The sequence below is a fragment of the Solea solea genome, chromosome 9 (assembly GCF_958295425.1).
Source record: "Solea solea chromosome 9, fSolSol10.1, whole genome shotgun sequence".
NCBI lineage: Eukaryota > Metazoa > Chordata > Actinopteri > Pleuronectiformes > Soleidae > Solea > Solea solea.
Genome location: NC_081142.1, coordinates 10,701,212 through 10,722,051, shown reverse-complemented (window position 1 = coordinate 10,722,051; position 20,840 = coordinate 10,701,212). Strand labels below are relative to the sequence as shown.

At 38.6% G+C, this 20,840-nt stretch overlaps 1 protein-coding gene across 3 annotated transcripts in view; it reads right to left on the bottom strand.

Moving 5' to 3' along the window:
* Positions 1-720: 720 nt before the first annotated feature.
* usp13 (ubiquitin specific peptidase 13) overlaps positions 721-20,840 on the bottom strand; it is a 30,807-nt gene continuing 10,687 nt past the window's right edge. For all 3 annotated transcript variants that reach the window (XM_058637372.1, XM_058637374.1, XM_058637373.1), the window contains exons 11-21: positions 19,873-19,998; positions 18,192-18,345; positions 17,214-17,388; positions 17,019-17,107; positions 16,035-16,157; positions 13,099-13,122; positions 12,570-12,713; positions 8,518-8,687; positions 6,121-6,310; positions 4,279-4,363; positions 721-3,853 (exon numbers count right to left, since the gene is read on the bottom strand). In XM_058637372.1, coding sequence (XP_058493355.1) covers positions 3,757-3,853; positions 4,279-4,363; positions 6,121-6,310; positions 8,518-8,687; positions 12,570-12,713; positions 13,099-13,122; positions 16,035-16,157; positions 17,019-17,107; positions 17,214-17,388; positions 18,192-18,345; positions 19,873-19,998 — 1,377 coding nt within the window. In that variant the 3' untranslated portion in view covers positions 721-3,756. The remainder of the gene's footprint in view (positions 3,854-4,278; positions 4,364-6,120; positions 6,311-8,517; positions 8,688-12,569; positions 12,714-13,098; positions 13,123-16,034; positions 16,158-17,018; positions 17,108-17,213; positions 17,389-18,191; positions 18,346-19,872; positions 19,999-20,840) is intronic.

Genomic DNA, 20,840 nt, shown 5'->3' with positions numbered 1-20,840 from the left:
AGGTTAATACAGGTGTGATTAGTTAGTTGAAACAACTAGTCTTTGACCAGTTTGTGTTGATTGACAAAGACATTAAAATAAAAAAAATATATATATAATCATGTTAGTTATGGGAATTAAATAGAAATATTATTATGAAAAGAAGCAGAATGAAATAACGTGTCAAAATAACGACGTTTTCAAATATATTGATTTGTGAAGTATCTTATTTCTAGCTTTCTGCAGGTTGCAACACATTCAATTCAGGAATTCTTCTGAGGTAGAATGAATACTGGAGATACTCTGTGTGTATGTACTTAAATCATAAATCTTTGTCATCGGCACACTCTCCAAAGCCTTTATAAAATGGCTTCACTGGTTGGGGTTTGTGAAAGTTATCACTACATGTGTACATTCCTGTCTTCACTCCTTTAATTCAACATGTGTACAGAGGTAATTTGTTTTGGTATTTATCAATGCATCACATGTATGAATAAAAATGCTATTTTGATGAATGAACTTAGAAAATATATACTTTATATACAGTAGTTGGTTTATTGAAACACTATAATGCATATTACTCTTCCTGTATAATCACAAGGAAAGCATTAGCACCTTTAAAGCGTCCAATATGAAAGTAATCTTTTAAAATAAACGGTTGTTATATAATCTACGCTCTTGTGTCTCATTTTTTTCAAGTCAACACTTTCACTGAAGTTCCATTGTTAAAGAAGCCAAGTCTTCACAAAAGTGTAGTTTATTCAATTATCCAAAAAATCGTAAGTAAACAGTGCCACTGTACTGTCATAATGATTCTATTCACATACACCTAAGCCATGTATGGATAAATGCAGACATTACAAAAGTCAACTTAAAATAAACCCTTCAGGGAAACTATGTAATAAGAACTACAGAACTGGCACAAACTTGTATGCAAAAAGGCAACCCAGTAAAAACAGGTGAATCTTTTTTCTTTCTTTTTTTTTTGACATTTAGTTAAATGAGAAAAGAGAACAAAACTCACAAAAGTACAATGGCACAATCCAAATGACTAAATGTCAACGTCTAGTGCACATGCTGACAGTGACAAAGCCTTTTTGTGGCAAATTAAACTGATACGTTTTAACAACGTAAAGAGGAAGAATGGAAGAGACTGAGCTCGAGGGAAAGCTGAAATAAAAAGACAAAAAAAAAAGACAATAACATAATCAGGAGACTGAGGGGGAACAAAGGTGCGGAGAAATGAAATGAATTGCACAGGATATCTGAAGACGCAGGACTAAACATCATTAAGCAAGGCGACAACTTCATCACCCAGGGTTTTGACAGGACACATTCAGTTTCTGAGGGGAAATAATTATCCTTTTTTAATCGCAGAAACACAAGACTTGCATAGAAACATTATAGAATTTCCTGCCGCACAGACAAGCACACTGTAGCAGTTTGTCAAGTAATATCTGATGAAGAGAGGTCAGGATTTATTAAAATCGGTGTCTAGACAGTGTTGTTAAAGAAGAGCGCTTCAGAAATATGATTTTATTCTGTAAAGTAAGATGTTAATCTGAGTACTTATAAAGTATTTTTATTTTTTTATCCTACAAGAAAAGACAGTCTTCTGTTTCATTTGAAAAACATTGAAAGACTTTCAGTTGCTCCTTCCAGTTTTTCTTCTTTCAACTCTCTTGAGAAATGTCTTTTTATGGCCAAATGATTTTCCTTTTCTGTAACATCAAAAGTGAAGGCTCCAAAGTCACCTTAAATGTTAAATTTCATCAGCGCAATATAACACTGTGAAAGTCACTTTTCAGCAGAACTCCCCTTTAAAACACAATATGTGCACCGAAGTTTGATCACAGGTCATCAAATTGGAATAAAAGGTCCAGTGTGTAATATTTAGGAGGCTTTGCATACGTGTATGTTTTCACGTGTACTTTGTTTTCAAAGCCTTGGAAGAAACTTTTTATGTACACTGTTGGAAAAGTTCTTTACGGAGGCCACCATCTTGTGTCACCACGTTTCTACAGTAGCCTGAACTTGCGTGTTCTGAAGCAGACAAAGAATAGCTCCGCCCACATACACCAGAAACATAAAGAGATGAACAAAGTGGAAATGGCTGCATCCTTTCTGGTATGCAAAGGCCACCATTGCTCCCTGATGTGTTTGGGGAAAGGAGTGCGCGAGCAGAGGAATCCTTCACTTCTCGCACTCTACAGTCAACACACTGGACCTTTAAGTGTCCACGTCACTGACAAAACACCGGCTCTTTGTGATATTAGTCTACTTTTTTGATATGTAACATTCAAACCAGATTCAAGTCTAGTTCCAGGCACATAATAGTAGACAGGAGGATCTGACAACAGACAGTGAGCTGCTGTTTATAGACAGCACTGAGAGTACAGCATCATTAGATAATCCAGCATGAGGTCGTGGTGACTGAACAGCCTAGTCTCACTGGTTTCCAGGTATTAATGAAAAAAAGGAGGTTTTGGTAACAGTGAGCACCAAGATATATTCAACACTGAACCATGTCTGTTAGCAGAGGGATGCATGTGCAGAGGAGACACTGGTAATTGTGCAGCTTTTATCATAATGGTAAACATCAACATTAACTGACCTGTAAAAAGTACCATTAGGTCAAAGGAAACATTCATTTTAACTTTTGGGTCACAGTCTGAATCCGTCAACATGATTAAAGAAACAAAAGTGGACCAGCTGCAGCTGAGAGTTTCGTTTTGCCCACTATGCAAATACTTTGCAATTTGAGCAAAACCTGTTAAAAAAAATGGGTTGAATGCAGGGTTAGGGGCTACGATATGACTTACTTGAACACTGAGAACAATGGTGACAGCAATCAGAAATTAAGAGCAGCTTTAGGCGTCAATCTCTTTAAGGAATGACAGTTTCAGCAGACTATAGTAGAAATTTGATGTGACATTCAATTGCTTGTATGTGGTGAAAAAAAAGTCCAATTCTACAGCATCTGGTGCAGAATATTAACTTATGTGTGTCAAAAAAGTGCTCGGGAAGGAGATAATACTTCTATCCTGATAACTCAGCCAGTGTACCACGGTGCATTAAGTTCCTCATTAAAACTGACAAATGTGTGCACCATCTCCAAGTAAAACCGGAGAAAGTCTGGGCCATTATTGAGCCAGCGATAGTGTCACATTCAACACCATCTCATGGCCTTCTTAGTTTTCATTCCCTTCGTTATGAAATATGCGCAAAGTATGACGCTAATGTCTCTCCGTAACCCAAGCAGAATATTTTCAAAGTAATTTGAAAAGCCACCAACAAACAACACAGTCATTATTTGTTTCGCTATCACAGATCCAGAGCATTTTAGGGCTGGCAGTGAAGCACTGCCACTAGAAAATATAGTTATAAAATGTGCCACTTTGAAAATAGTGGCACAGTAGCTGAAGGCATAGAGCAGAAACAATAGGATCTTATATGTGACATTTTTGTGTGTCCAGAGAAGTCCAGAAGTTGAAATTGCACACATCCCTTCGTACCTACGCCGTCGAGAAAATGTCCTTTTAAACATAAACACTGAAATATACATTTAAAGCATGACGTAACACAGATGCACAAAAAGCACATTGCTTTCCCTTTCTGACCAGTGTTCTTGGTTGCTCCTGAATGACATCACAGTACAGCGAGCAGCTGGTCTGAGAGGATTTCCATCATTTCCACTACAGATGTTAATAGAGTTGTCTGCCAGTCTTCTGATCGCTGTTCTTCAAAGGTTGCAGGGTGGATGTGCTAACTATTAGTTTAACTGCTCGACAGTCGATGGTAAAAGTAGATGTAGCCCAAGTCTTTTGGAGGCCTTTCTGACAAACACACTTTCTGGTCATTGTAGATCACCCACCTGCAAGAGGAGGAACATTAGAAGAAGGTACATGTATAAGTATGGAGGTAAGGAGTATATCATTTTGTTACAATCAGTCTAAATAAGCAGACTGATTCTAAATAATATTCTGACTAACGGAGGCAACATATTTTCGGTTTTAATTTAATTTTGCTTGAGGTCTCATGGCGGTCCAGTTGCTGGCACTGGTGCCTTACAGCAAGATGGTCACCAGTGCCCATAACCCTCATGTGGAGAGTAAAGTGGTACAAAATGTATGGTTGGACATCTCATGTAGTTGATGTGAATGGAGACAAATGCATTATGAACAGCAACATCCTGCATTTTGATTGAAAATATGCAAAATTGCCTCTGTACAACAGTAACTATATACTGTACATGTACATTATATTGCACATTATTTAGCAAAACTGTGTGCAACCCACCTTCCCTCCTTTTTGATGTGACAAACATAATGTCCAGACATTGTGGATGCTCCCATGTGGCTAATGAAGGCAAAAAGCTCATAGCCTGAAAAGAGGAGAAAAAAACAAAAGAAATAGAATGCGATGATTTACCACAGCCATGTTTTCAATATTAAAATGGGACAGCAAGAAAAATCAATCAGTGATTTTAACTGCAGACTGACTATGAGCCCAAACTTTACAAATCCTCCACAAAGGTGCATGAAACAAAATAGAAAGGCTCTGTCAGTTAGACACATCACAAATAATATTGTAATGGTTCAGATTTATCATACAACTAATCTTAAATATCAAAAAAAAAAAAAACATACACTGCTTATTTTGAATCTATTTTATAGTAAATATGGTATGTGAAGAGTGAAGAGAAAAATTCTAAATGATGAGGTGGACAGAAGACAGAGTGTAATTAAATGCAACTAAAAATGGGATTAAAAGCCACACTCTGCATTCAAAATACATGTAAATGACTTCCAGTACAGAGGCGTGCTAAGGAAATATGTGTTAACCTGCTCTGCTACACGATGAACTAAATCCTTCACAAAACTCATACCTACCTACGCTGACAAAATACCCCGTATTTTATATTTGACGATATATGGAAAGGCTAATGCCTGTGTCACAAAGAAAAGCAAGTACTCAGGCATGCAGTAAAATGCATGTAAAGCAAAGGCAGAAATTCTCCTCTTCACACATTCTACATGTTTAAAAGTGAGCGGCGAACATTTGAGAGAATTACAACTGTGAAAATTATAGAGTAAAGACTGATTTCTTTTAAACTCTATAAATATGGCCAGATGTGCTGTTAGCAGTGTTAGCAAAATTGAAAAACTGCACCTGCTCCTTCATTATTGCCTTTGGTAGTAGCTAAGAAGAACAGAAAGACTCCTGCTGTGGGGCTGCAGGAGGAGAGGACTGTAGCTAAATCAGTGCTGTAACCACTGCAACCAATGTGGTGAAAATGTCACTTCTCTGCATCTTTGGTGGTATGGGATACCAGAGCATTGACACTTTTTTACAAAGCAGGTCCCCATAACATAAATGATTCCATTTAAAGGTGTAGACATGATGTATGGTTAGGGTGAGGTTAAATGTTAAGGCTATGGATGGATGGATTATTGCAATTCTTTAGAACCTAAAACTAAAAAACACAAAGTATATCACATATCCATTCCATTAGCTCAGGCCGCCCGTCAAAGCCTTGTATTAGTGTCAAATAAATAGTATTTTGTACCAAACTGGTGGTGAATTTGTTCACCAAAATCCCTTACACTTTTTTAATAAAAGATAGGGGCAATGAACAAATTACGAAAAAAAAATGTTTCTAAGCATCTGATTAGTGTTCGAAAACAGATTTTAAAAATCATCACACATTAGTATGTCATTATGCAAACCGTTTGTGAGTTAAAACTTTAGGTCTGGTCTGAATCATGTCTTGTGTTTTAATTTGGTCAGGCAGAGCAGGACAATAATTATGGTTAAGGGTAAACTCACTTATGGAAGTTCATGACATGCAGGTTAAAAAAAGGTTTTTTATGTCCACCATTTTAATTTGATGATAAGCCAAATCTGTGGTTGTAATTAAATAATATACCACATGTTCCTGCTGGGTCTCTGTCCAGATAACCATGCTCACTCTGAGCTGTAAAATGTGACCACAGTTTATACCCAAACTCTGTTGTTAAGGTTAATTAAAGTCAACCTCTGAATACGTCACGTTTCTGTCAGTGAGGCTCAGTTAGAAATCAAGTCAAGAAAGACAGGAATACAACGATCAGTGAAATCAATCATGAATCAGTCACTCACGTCCTGGTCCATCTTTGACTCGAGGCCCCAATGTTTCTCTGTCTGGAGAAAGTGTAGAGTCGCTGTGTGAGTTGGCATTGAAGAAAGCATTGTCATTGGGTTCTGTGTCAGCCATGTCTGAAAGGACATCACTCTCCTCTTCCTCCGGGTGGGTGAAGATCCAGTCAAGTGCTCGTTCAAGGTTATTGTTCTGTAGAGTATTGAAAATACCCTTTACGATATAGTTTCACAGACATTTACACAGAAAAACCTAAATATAGCACAGTGCTAACGTTTTTATATTTAAAAGGTGTGTAAAATGTAGAGTTCAATGGCCACTATGTTTCTACCACAAGCTGAACGGACATGCATTTTGTGCCAGAAAGAGGATTCTTACTAGGCAAATGAGGAAAAACACATGAACACATAAACACATAAGCCTGATGCATAAACCAACTATAAAGAAAGAGGAGAAAACGGCAGAGAGAATGGAAGAGTGAAGAGAGTTGTGCAAGAGTGTTTACATCCTTATTGGTTTGCGAGGGCCACCATAATTCCCGGGCACACTTGGGGATGGGGGAGGTAAATTGAGGAGTCCTCCCTTTGTGAGTCTCACCACTAATTCTAAAACTCTTGCCATTTTGGACACAGTCTGCAGAAGGACATTGTTGTTACTATGTAAAGCAATACATATCTGACAGTAACATAATGGCTGCATCTGCACAAACGCTTGAAATAAAAAATACTTGGCATGCCAGGAAACAATGTCATCATATAGCAGGCATAAGACCTGTAAAGTGATTGCATAGGGTGATACAATCAGGGTTGAGGATTAGAAATGTATCTTGTTTTCTCCCTTTGTTGGCTCTCAATCAAACTCTGCTCATTTTAACTTGCTCATCATTAGCTATTTTTATGCAAACATTTATCACCGAGACGGCATCTGGCATCATCTGTGCTTAATTCCCTCTGAGGATGTTTGCTTTTAATCTGAAGTAGAGGTGTGATTCCATGAGAACTGTCTGAGGAGCACATGGGCAAGTGGATTGTTTTTGCTTTTTCGGTTTCTCCCTCTATCAGGTCACAGAGGTTGGAGAGAAAAAAGTTTCACCTCCAGATTTTGGGCTAATAATAAACCAACCCTGAGACCTTTCTCTGCTTTACACCTCCATCATCCTCATGGGGAATAAGTGTTCATTTTTTCCACTTCAACAACATCATGGCAGGTGGGAAGTTTGGTGACATTAGAGACAATAAACAAGGAAGCCAGGTGTCTATTTCTGTGTCCTCTCAGATTTGTGCTAACAACGCAGTTTGAAATACGAGACATGAGAATCAGGGGCCATTTCAAGATGAATAAGCTGCCAACTGTGGAATAACTGTATTTTCTTTTATTCACATAAAAAAAATCTAATTTGCATTGTGTGTTTTTACATGTTACATTCTGTGAGATGTGATAAACTGGCTCCACACCCACTGAAGCAGGTCTGTTCCTAAACCTGAAAGGCTGCATCAGCAGAGGAGTCTTTATGCAACTGGGACTATTTGTAAACACTATGTAGAGCAGATATCTTTAATCACTATTCAATTTATAGTTTGGAAAGCAAATAAGTAAAGCCAAGACTATTTAAAAGTGTCAGAGCATCTTGTTGCTTATTTTCAAGCACCATCCTATTTGTCACAACATCTTAACCTCAATGTTTTTATTGTCCAGTCTTAATTTCTTCTTTTAGGGGTGTGATTTTTTTCTGTTAGTCGTTCAGTTTAATTACATACTTGAACAATGAAATGAATAACCGTTTTATTGCAATTGATTTCTTCTCTCTTTTGTCCTCCCTTTTTTTGCCTAACAACATTTGTGGTTCAGAGAATTCGCTTGTCGTGTGTCTGTTTTTTTTCCTGCTCTTCTAAGAGTCTATCTACCTGTGTGGGTGGTTCTTGGTCCCCTGTTATTCTGTTGCCTGGGTCTGACTATTTTTTTTTTGTCCGTGTAATTATTAAATGTTTCAATGAGAAACCGAAGAGGACATAATCACTACCCAGAGAAGACTTTTTAATCAGTTCAGAAATTGCAACAATCACCCATGCCGCCTGCCCAGTTCTCCCTCTGTTTATTACAAACAAATCATTGTTATCGCTGCCACTGACACAATACAGCCACAGGGGAAAAAAAAAATGTTAGGGTCCCAGGTGTCTGCAGCAGCAAATGTAATTACTCAAAAAATGAGGTTGATAAGCAGTAAACAGAATACTTTCAATAAGAAGTGTTGAGGATTAAGAATTATCAGCTGACGGTAATAGTAAAACAAATTATAAGAAGAAGAAAATATAAAAAACAAGCATCAGTGCCATGCTAATGAGAAAGAGTGATAGATTAGCACTGAGAACAAACATGGACAGAGTGGGCAGCAGACTGACCGTGGCTTTCAGTGCCTGGATGCTGTGAGTGCGAGGGAAGCCCATAGAAGTGAGGATGGCGATGCTCTCCTCAGGGGGCGAGTTGCTCAGAGGCGTGGCACCCATGGGGCTGTCACTGGTGGAGGGACCAGGATCCATCATGGAGGGCAGAGTAAGAGGTTCTGCAAAGTCTACGAAGAGAGACAGCGAGAAAACTATGAAAGGATACATCAGCTCCTTTTTATTCAGTGGCACAATTAATTTATCTGTCTTTGATTTAATCAAAATTTCACTGGCCTCCTTACATTGGCTCCCTGATTATTTTAGAATTCATTTGCAAATGTTATTATTTGTTGGAGGCACACGGCAGATGAGTGGCTTGCACTGTTGCCTCACAGCAAGATAGTCCCCAGTTCGAATCCCGATTAGATAGCGGAACATTTTTTGTGGAGTTTGCACGTTCCCCCAGTGTGTGCATTGGTTTTCTCAGGGTACTCCAGTTTCCTCCCTCAGTCTAAAACATGCAGAAGTCAATGGAACATTCTACAGTACAGCACTCATGCACTTTTACCTATTGCTTTTTTCCCTCATGGTATTCTTACTCTCAACTAGCTCACTTACTTTAAACATATCTGACAGATAATTGCGCTGTTACAAGTCCCTTGCACTGTTATGTCTGACTGTTGTATCTGTCTGCACTGAATGTGTTTATTTACACTGTCTTGCACTGTTGAATGTAGCACCAACTTGATCCCGTTTCACCATGTACAGTGTATATGGTTGAAATGGCAATAAAACCCACCTGACTGATTAACTGAAGGTGTGAATGTGCGAGTGAATGGTTGTTCATCTCGACATGTTGGCCCTGTGATGGACTGGCAACCTGTTCAGGGTCTTTCGCCCTTTCAGACTCCTGCCACAGCTCTGAGGTCAGCTAACCAATTACTTGTGCATAAGCAAAGATCATGGCTAAAAAACAGAGTGGATGGTGCTTTGCCGCCTGCACATGAAAGTGTTGGAAATGACAAAAGGCCCAACAACTACAGAACATCTGACTTTTTATACCAACAAAAACCTTCAAATCCTCTTCTGCCTTCCTTTAATAAAAGTGTGTCACAAGAGGGGGCTTTATCTTTTTTATGGCCCCAGATGATGGAACACCCTCCCCATAGACATCAGCACAGCCAGCTCAATTGTATTTATTACTTTTTATTATTATTATTTGTATTTAAATATTGAAATTGTATTTAATTTATTAGACCAATAGTTTTTTATTACTGTTTGATTTCATTTGACTTTGTGATTGTGCTGTTCACCCTGGGTTGCATCTTTGTATTAAATGTGCTGCATTTACAATTTAATGAAGGAAATGTGACCCTTGTAAATAATTGAGCCTTTAAATAATTCAGGCACAGGCACGATAACACACATGTATGTTATGAACACTGTGTGTGTGCAGGGAGGTATCCTGTATATATTCCTGTGGTGCTGGAAATAGTATGTGTTGCTAAAACAGCCTGTGGCCTTTTGTATCAAGATTGGTCACGTGAGTCCACATATTTCACTGAAATGTGTTTATCCACTAAGATAAACATACTAACACATAACATGAGAAACACTTCTACATGGTCTTAGTCTTTGATTCCCATTAAGTTCATTACATGAGAAGAAGACGTTTTTAATCAGGAATGTATTTTGATGTACGTGCAGTTCATTAACTGTTAAATTGATGTTGGCCCACATGGGCCAACATCAATTTAAATGTTAATAATTCTGAAAAACTGTGGACGGTTAAAGCCCCCACAGATGTAAGAAGGTTTTTCAGTAGAGTCAGATGAAAGTGAAGTGACACTCAACTCAAGGACGAGGACACTTCTGCAATATATGCTTAATAAATAAAGCCTTCATCACGGTCCGTACCATAAATAAAAGCGCATACCACTATCCATCTACCACTTCTATCTCCATTTACTCCTCACTGAATGGTATATTATTTTACTTGTGGTTGTTTGTATGTCCTCATCGCCTTTTAATAAAGATATGACATTTCTCTGGACTCTGTACTTTGTTTCCAGTTTTAACCACTCACTAAAAAACAATGTAATATAACAAATGCAAGTGAGTTGTTTTGTTTGCTCTCAAGAATAAGTTCCATTAGTTTAATGTCATAGATGCAGCACTCTGGGTTCACTTCAGTTGCAAAGGAATGCTATGAGGGCATATTCTGCATCTAAAAATGATAATGTGAAATGTTTAGTTGCTGAAATGATGCTAATGGGAAAGTAATGACAGCAAACAATTGTGGGGGAGGCAGAAGAATCTCTGTGTGGCAGATAGAGACAATCGGTTTAACTTGCGTTATTTCACCTGAATGCAGCCGATTTCACAGGCACATTAGGCCCATTTAAAAACTAACAGGCAGGGGGTTGCTCTAATTTTCCTCCACTGTCGAGGGAAATAAATGTGACATGAGTTAGCGCTGCCTGTGAACATCTCCACTGCTGAGAGGCTCTACAAGAGACAAAGTCAGCAGTAACATTTTCTGGTGATGATGGAGACAGACAAAGAAACACACACACACACAAACACACAAAGGGATGTGAAGTGCGAAAAAAAACACTCCGATTTCTCTGCCGTGTCACTCACTTTCAATTACCTTTGTTTTGTTTTTTTTTAAAAGGTCCCAATCAAATAAACTTGCTTTGTGTGGAATAAATTCTGTCAGCGTTGTTCAATAAATCAAAGCTCAGTCGATCGGTTTCACCCTGGCTTTAAGTTTCATGTGTTCAAACATGTTTGAAAAAAAGAAAAGAAATAATTTCAAACTATATCATTCAGATAATGATTACACCAGAACCAGAGGAGCTGATCGAGTTGCGAAGCAGCAGTAAACAATCCAGCCTTTGCGACTTAACATTCGCTGTTTACAGATATTGATGGTTAGGATTTCCCCTCCACCTCTAACTGCAGAACTGTTGTCTCATGCAGACTTACTTATTGCAAAGTATTGCAAATACAACACGTTGTTTAACCTCACTGCTTTACATCTGCTTCCCCATGAGATGTGTGTGCTACAGCAACATTAAACATTAAACATCAAAACTCCTGTCGTCTGAGCCCAGCATACGGCAATGTTGTGGCATACATGCTGCAGAAATGTTTTTTGCAGATTTGCAGTCTGAAGCAGAACTGTGTCACCTTACGTGCAGCTGTTGCTCTGATTATTTGTCACCAGTATTTGTGGTTGCTTTTTATAACCTCGCAAGCACCCGCTTCACATGCACCACTATTTCTTGTCAAGACTTTTTTTGTCTTGACTATTTATTAGACCCCTGAAATGAATTTGGACTTGTTTTCAAGAGGTCATGGCACAGTTGGACTTCCAATTTACTTTGAGGGCAGTGTTGTATTTGGACAACTGATATAAGCAGTAATACCTTTTTTAACACTACTGTTCATTTTACCCAACAGAAATAGTCCCCAGTACCCAGGTCACGTGAGAAGATACGGGAGGTCATTAATAACATTCAAAAGAACGTACTTTACACATCAAATATGTTTGCAGAAGTGTACATCTCTTCCAGACTGACATCACATCATCCTATAACCCCTAAAACATTTAGGCTAATGATTGTCATGAAAACTGCAATTATTTAAGTAAGATGAAATGTGTGACAAAACAGCATTGTGATGAAATTCTGCAGTGCTGCATTAGTCCAGAAATGATGCACCTTAGATGCCACAAATGGTCAAATCATATTTTGAATAAAAGTACAGTTAATATGCAACAATAAGTCATATAAATGATGGATCATATCACAATATCTGTCTACATAATCCAAATATGACTATTTTTTACCATATCCTGCAGCTCTACTCTACTAAGCTATGAAAATACTTTGCATTCCTTCCTTCCCTCCATCCTACCTACATCTCCAGCATCTCTATTTAAATTTTATTCTGCCCCAGCTGGAAGAAGTGTAGATATATTATGAATATCTGTTGAACACATACATACACACACACACACACACACACACACACACACAGTGCTGCAGTGATGTCTCACTCACCAGGCTCCTCCATGTGAGCTATGATCCAGTTGAAGGCCATCTCGGGGCCCATGTTGCCCGTGTAGTAGACTGCCTTCCTACAGGCCTCTAGCGGGAAGCCCATCTCTGCCAGCTGCATTACTGCCACCTCGTCTATTTCTGGAGCTGGAGACATGCAAAACGACATCAATATCTCAAACATATAGTTGCTGATTCAACACGACCAGTAGCAGATTTTGTGCAGGCTCTCTCTTTGGGCCTCATTATACAAAAAGACTAGAGGAGGATCAGCCCCGGGGAGGTTCATTATTGATGGATGATTTACCAAGGAGAGAAGTGAGTGCAACAAAAATGAGCAGAGTTGTGAATAAAAGTAGTTTGTTTTAGTTGCAGCTGCTGCACCTGCCCAGGTGTATGTGTGTTCCGAGGTTCAGGTCTGTTGCATCCATCATTACTGTGTGGTGCCCAAAAATACATTTTCTATGGATGTAACTTATATAATCATATGTACCGTAATTCATAGTTACTGAGAAGAGAAAAAAATACTTACAATCTCCAGAGCCTGTTGAGTTATCTGAAAGAGGAGCAGAAAACTATCTTAGTTGGCTTTAATGTTTAATTTCCTTAGGCTTATGAAAAGTCAAGTTCCTGGCTGTGTGCCGATTCAGTTAATTGGTATTGAATTTCCATATTATTTTTAGGCTTTGGTTTAAAAATACATCCCCTTAATGTTGACAGGAAGCATAATCATATGGCTCTTACGTAATGTAAAATTACCATATTCCTAGACAGATTTACTACAAAAGAGTGACGCATCGAAACGTGGGCCTTTGGTGGCCTCAGAGGGATTGAGGACTTTAGGCACTGAAGAACTTTGCTGATTTGGCATCAGCCCTGGCTACCATCAAACAGCAATCTTTCTTTATCGAGGAGAAAGAGGTGCACAACATGTAACGAGCATCCCAGTCCAGAATCAGACCAAGGACATTAAGATTATGGGATAAGTGCCTAAACCATTTGGCTGTCTGGACACTGCAATCTGTCAAACTGTGAATATCCCTGTACAGACAGATACAGTTCAAACCAGCTGCATGGTGAGATCTTTTCACCACTTACAGATTACTGTTGTTAACAAAACCCTGCAATCACAACATCAGTGGGTCCTGATCAAATGAAACATGCTCAGCTTGTCATTCATCATTTCTGCTCCATGGACTTTCCAACAATGTGACTATAAAACAACAAAACAGCAGATGGATAATGGACAAGAGGGTATTTTGCAGCTGAAAAAAAAAAACATTAAATTAATGTGACATTTAAAAAGAATCAGCAAATGTATTGAACCCTTTTCACTCAGTTTGAATTACAGGGTTTGCAAAATGGAACTTGGAAAGCAAAGTCAACAAGAAACGTTAATTAATTACACACATTTTGCTATGCAGTGTGATCCAAGCATATTTTTTTTGGTGACAGATAATAAAGTGTGTGTTGACCTTTAACAGTTAAGCAGATACAGCACATACAGGCGAGTGGTGAAATATTAAGTTGTTGTTCTCAAAGGTTTCTGTCCAACAGCAAGCTAATTTATTTTGTAAAGCTCATTGTGAGAACATGTGAAGCACAGCAAAGACATTTTTGCACTGCTTTTTGTGTTTGGAGCTTGAGGTAGTATAGCACACTTTGTGCATCACACCTACTAAAATATTAAGAAGAACACTGACAAACTTGAGCTGAACTTTGCAAACAGAAGGAGAAGAAGAGGAATTACAATAACAGAAAAGGCAAAGCCAGGCAAACAAAAATATGGAGGCTGTTGTCTTGGCCTTTGAGAACAGATGCAGACACAAACGTCCCACATACATTGCATGTAATGCTGCATATATCAGGAACATACACATTTTTTAAAATATGACAATATTGCATGTGCACATACTGGCTTCAAGTGGCATACTGTATGTGCAAATACCAGGGAGCTGCTTTACAATGAAATCTCATAAAATCCTTATAAGTTATTAGAATTTGAACACAACAACTTTTCAGTAATTGACTGAGCATGGCTTCCTCGTGGGATTCCATTCAATATGCCCTTGAGAGAAAACTTGAGTGGCTTTGTGCAGAATATCACAGTGGAGACAATTTCACAGATCATTTAACACTGTCACAAAAATAACCTACACCTCCTCAAAATGATGTAGGCTGCAGCTTTGGAACAACACACATCTGGTCAAAGTAACACAGAGTTATCCGTTTACTGGGTCAAATCTGTGATTTCATGTCTTCTATATTGAGGTGTTTTCGTAAATAGAGTGAAAATATGTTTTGCTATCTGGGTAAATAAAAAACAATGCACGGGTGCTCAAGGGAAGCAATGACAGGACTGTGAAATTGAAATGAAGGGCCAAAAAAGGGGTCTTCAGAAATGGTTTTTTTCCCCTGTAAGAATCTACACATACCTGCAAATACCCCTGTATACACCTGAATAACCTCCTGCGGCCCACAGAGCCAGTTTTTTTAAATGTGGATGCAAGTATTGACATATGACCAATGCTGACTTTGCCAAGCCAACTGCTGTTTCTGTGGGACTTGAACACTCAGTCTCACTGATTACATTGCTGCCCCAAGGGGCAGAGGGAAAACATGTTTTGGCTGATTAACAAAAGGCTATCTATTTAAATCTACACCTGCTCAAGTCTATGATATTTTCATTATACAGCCTTTTCCAGAGAGAAAGGCAAAGAAAACCATGTGTGATTTTACATCACAGCCCGCTGCTGCCCCATCAGTAAGTTCAAATGTGTTGTCTTGTACCGTCAGGGTTCAATGCCAATCTGAATAATTTGTTCAAATTTACCAAAGTGACAGACCTACCAAACAAAGCAGCAGTAGACCAGCAGCTCCTGTGCCCTCATGAGCTAAAAATACTGATTTTCTCTTGGACTTAAGTGCAGGACAGTAAGTGCTTTATAAACTTCAGTTTCCAGTCAGAAAAGGCTGTCTAATGATGAGTGAATATTTTCTTAGATATTATATAGACTTAAGCAGGAGTAGAGTGTTTTGTTTTTTTACATGAGCCTTTTGTTAAATGGTTAATCTTTGCTGGCAGACATGTTGTGAGTGTCAAAGTTCTAGCCTGGTTCATGGAAAGGGATAGAAACTTTTCCTCTAAAAAAGATAGGGTATATCCCGAAAAATGTTTGCTAGTCCATTACAAGCCAACATCCAACGAACATCCATTCACACCTATAGTCAGTTAAGAGTAATTCATTAACCTATCTGCACACTCTCATGTGAAAAATATCCACACTCCACACAGAAAGGCCCTCAGTCGAACCAATTATTTTTGCTTTGAGGTGACAATGCTAACCACTGCCATGAGCAAAGTATTAATAATTAAATTGTTAGATTAAAAAGGACAAAAATGTGCTAGTGTTATTGTTACAGTTGAACAGTGTTCCAACTTTTGTTGTGAACTAGACATGCTTTTACCTCTTGTATCTTCAGGTAGCACGATTGGGGGCATGAGGTCAGGCAGCTCTTCTTCACCAGCCTGCAGCCCTGTGGCCCGCAGCCGGTTCAGATCCAGAAAGTCGGGGACATCGATGGCCAGGTCTGTGCAGAAAAAGACATGAATAAAACTGAGGAAAGAATATATTAACACTTATAACATCCTTTCCATTTAACTCATGAACTTTCTACCAAAATGATAATCTCATTCTGGCGCTGCTGGCTGGCTGGGTAAGTGAACAGAGTGCATTTATATGGTGCTTTTTCAGTTTTAACAAGCAGTCAAAGTGCTTCACCCAAGAGTCACATTCACCCATTCAAACACCCATTTACAGACATTCACATGTCGATGGTACATCTGGGGCAGTTTGTGGTTTGGTATCTCGTTGAAGAACTATTTCATAGACAGACAGAAGCAAATAATAATTGGGTGTAATCTCAATGTCATATGTAGGTTGCCAACCATTACCTGGTGTAAAGGTACACTAATGAATAACAACATCAGGGAACAAACCAAAATACTGGGCCTAGTGTATTGTTCAAAAGACTTTCCTCTTTGTTTACTTTCTTGTTATTCATATTTAATTAGTGAACCATTTCATTTACCAATTTATTTGCTCATTTAAGTGTTCCTAAATGTCATATTTAATTAATTAATTATTCATTAATTTAACTAATTTGGGGACAAATCCAGTGGTTAATTTACTGTTATATATTATATATATTGATAATTAATTATAATTCAAATTTCAGGATACAGCGTCAAAGGTACACTATTTAAACTACAGCAGCACTTCAAACTTACAAAACACCCCTGCAGTAATTTCACCTGTCAGGAGTCACAGTTCAATGCTGCCCTCTGTTGGTAAATGAGTAATAGTACAAGTTCGTATAACTGAGACACCTCATTGGTGAAGAAAAACCTATGACATTTTAAATCCCATGTTAAATGTAACAGACAGTTACCTAGTTTCTTTGGCACCCAGTCAAGCCCAAATGTGAATTTCTTGATCTGCACAACCAAATACTCTGGGAAGGAGGCAAAGCGGGAAGTTCTGCAGAGGGGAAAAAAACGAATTCCAAAAGGGGGATTAAAATGAATGAATCTTTAAAAAACTACAGTGATGTGCATTAGTAATTGCAGGACCAAGAAGAGCTTACTTGACTCCAGCTGACTTTGCCTGTAGTGCTGAGCTCCAGAAGTCTGGGACGTTCTCTGGTTCTGTGAAGGCCTGCAGGCAGGACGTGAAGGGAATCCGTGCTCTGACTGGCTCAGGAGGAGCCCTCATGTTCTCCTCAGCATCTTTCCACTTGGCCTCATATGCCAGCAGCTCCTCTGGTAGCATTAAAACAAAAACAAGCAAAACAAGTGACACAGTATTTTCAAAAGTGAATTTGCATTTTGATAGGAACAATTATTTAAGGTTGCTGCTGACAACACTGCTATGGTTACATCAGAATCTTGTGATGACAACATTAAAATATATTCAAGTAATGTTTTACAATAAACCAAAAATGTATAAGAATATCACACCAAAGCCCAGCTCCAGTCTCACACCTCATGAGAACGGCAGCTGTGGCCCTCTACTGCAGCAGCATAGCGCGAGTAAGGTACTGAATATTTTTTGTGGTATCGACTGGGTATCAAACTTCCTCTGTATCACCTAATATCCAAAGTGTGTCATTATATTTATATATATATATATATATATATATATATATATATATATATATATATATATATATATATATATATATATATATATATATATATATATCTTGGCACCTAAAGAGAATCTCATCACCATCAGTGAGCCAATTTACATGCAGTATGCTGTTCGACTGATATCTAATAGTGTTCAGGACTGGTCATCTCCAGGAATACAGGATATTTCCACCAAAGGTGGAGCTTATTTGCCAAAAAATAAAAGGAGGGCTGGGCTTAACACTGTCTGTCTGTGTTGTGTTTTAAGAGGACGGCACTCGTTTAATGAATGAAGTTATGTCGAGAAGATCAATATTTGAAACAGATTTAATACAATTGGTAACAAAAAACTACAGTGTTTAGGTCTGGCAATCAAAGCCTAAGATATTAATATTAAACCTTATCAGTACCCAGCCCAAAGTGTGTTTCTTTACCTCGATTGGTTGCAGCCTCGATGGGGGCTGGCAGCTGGATGCAGTAGTCCACCCTCTGTGAGTATCGCACCCGACGTGATTGGCAGCACTGAACTCGCTCCTCGACCAGGAAACGGAAGACGTCACTTGGATTCTCTGAGCCTGCACTGTTCCTCTGCAGAGATAATATCAGCAACAAAATTACATCTTAAGATGAGGCAGATGTTTCGATGTGATACTGTCTCATACTCACGTCTAGAAAAATAAACCACTATTGTACTTTATAATCGCACATAAATGTATTTATCCTGCAAGGTTTTAGTATCCCATGGTCTAAATTATAATACTTTGGTGGTTCAGTCAGTTTGAAGGAAGCTTCACATATACCACAACAATACCAGGCCAAAGTATGAACTGCAACTCTGTCTAGAAGCTATTATTTGCCGTCTCCATTTACATTCAACAGGCGTTGACTTTAACAGTGCTGCTGTTTGACCCACATCTCTTAATAGAGTCATTATGCAGATGCAAACATTTTAGTAACTGCCTCCCCTCCTCTAGGATGTTTAGAATCTTGAAGTACATCATTATTATCGAGTGCCATATTTGTCTCATTGCTCCAGCAGGTCACTGAAGTTGACGCTGTTTATTTTGAGATGCTACATAAATACACAAGTTATAATTTTACTCAGGTCAAGTATGCAGGCCGAGAGCGACAGAGGAAAATACTGCTGATGATCATAGGTTCAGTCATATTCAGTCAATTAGTATCTAGTTTACAAACAAAGGAGGGTAGGACAGAAAAGAAGAACAAACAATGCTCAAACAAAATGTTTGAGCATAGGGACTATATGGTTCATATATGGTTCCTCAAAAGACTGACAAACATGGAGAAACTGGCAGAATGGGGTGGGTGCTTGATTTGTTGATCTCTTTTCCACATGAGCTGGACATTTCAGGTCAGAGTCATAGCACCTATCCTGCAGCTGAGGCAAAACAGAAAGCATTATCTGGTCTCACTGTGTAAGAGATAGCACCACGCTATATATATCCTGGTTAAGAAAGACACATCAGAGCAAGCTGTGTGTTTGTACTAAACAGGGAGTGTGCTGTGTCAAGTGAAAACAGATCCTCCCATTCCCAGTCAGCCAACTACGCATGTCTGACAGTAACAGACATAAGTCAGCCATTTTGTGAAAACATTTTTCAGTTTGGTAGAAAGCAACATGTCTTTCTATTGTATGTTTGTTGTGTATATTGGTATCTTCTACCAGTAGACATTATTTAAGTTGATGCATGCAAAAAGATATCAAGAATGAACTACAGTTCACGTTGTGTATATTATAATGACTGATTCTATCTGAGTTATTGCCATGGCAGCTAAGGAAACATTGTTCAATTTAATGTTGAACGCTCCAGGTAAAGGCAGCTAAGTGGACACTGTGTGAAGTATACCTTATTAAATTATAGATTAAGGCATCTACTCCTTGACACAATCTTTTCACAGGCAACATTATGTGTTGACTGAAAATTGTGACCTGGTGGTGGCACTACATGAAAGATGATACATTTTGGTGGTCACCAAAATGTTTAGAGAATGGAAACCTGGGCAGAAGCTGCTTCTGTTTACAATTACTGAAGCCAAATGCCTGCACAGCTTCACTTGCCTCAGTTTGACCTGCACAACTTCACCCTCACTCACCTCCACTAGGTTGATAAGGTGCAGCAAAAACTCTTGGGCATCTTGCTGTCTGTTTGAGGAAAACTCTGGGTGTCCCCTGCTGACCATGGCCTTAAACATCCTCGGGGAGATGCCTTTCTGCTGGTGCTGAGATAAAAAACATTGTGATTTTACATTGTGATATTAACATGTAAGATTTTGTGTGAAGATGTGACCATGTTTGATTATAAAGGAGAGAGGATGTTATTTTTTGCCAGATAAAGAGGTTACTGCTAGTTCAACCTGAAGGTGATGTCCTCTCTCATACATTCCAAAAAATTACTTAAGTCACGAATTGTGCAATATATGCCCCAACTATCAAAAACAGATGATGATAAATAAATCAAAAGTAAAGATCTCTACATCATCACTTTAATGGGCAATGTTAAATGTACAAACTGAGCACAGCACATGTTAATGTAAGCCCTGACCCCCCATACTCCAAACTGTCAATATGTGTCCAAACCTGACTCCACCATCACATATGTAGGAAGAGAAGGATCACAGCTCTGTCCTATCTATTACTGTGTTAAATAAGCCAAGATCTTACAGAACCAGCACTGCATCCCATTCTGCTGTAATCGATTTCTTCTACATTTCCTGACAGCTATACACAACAGTGTCCCATTAAACATTCATTGATTTCACATCAACTGGCAAACCAACACACACAAGGAAATGGCAAACTCGATAAATTAAATGGGATCTTGAGGGATTACAATAACCCGATAACATGAGACAAAGCAAACACAGTATTTGTGCCTTAAGTATAAAAAATACTGTACAAGTGCTGCGCCATTGTGTTCAACAAACAATTGCAGTTGCACAATTGGGAACAGAGCCAGCAGTTATTTTCAGACTAAAGGGAGAAAGGAGGGTCAGAGCACGATAGTTACTTTTGTTTCAATCAACACACTGAAAAGCTCAAAAAAGCTCAAGTTCATTAGCAA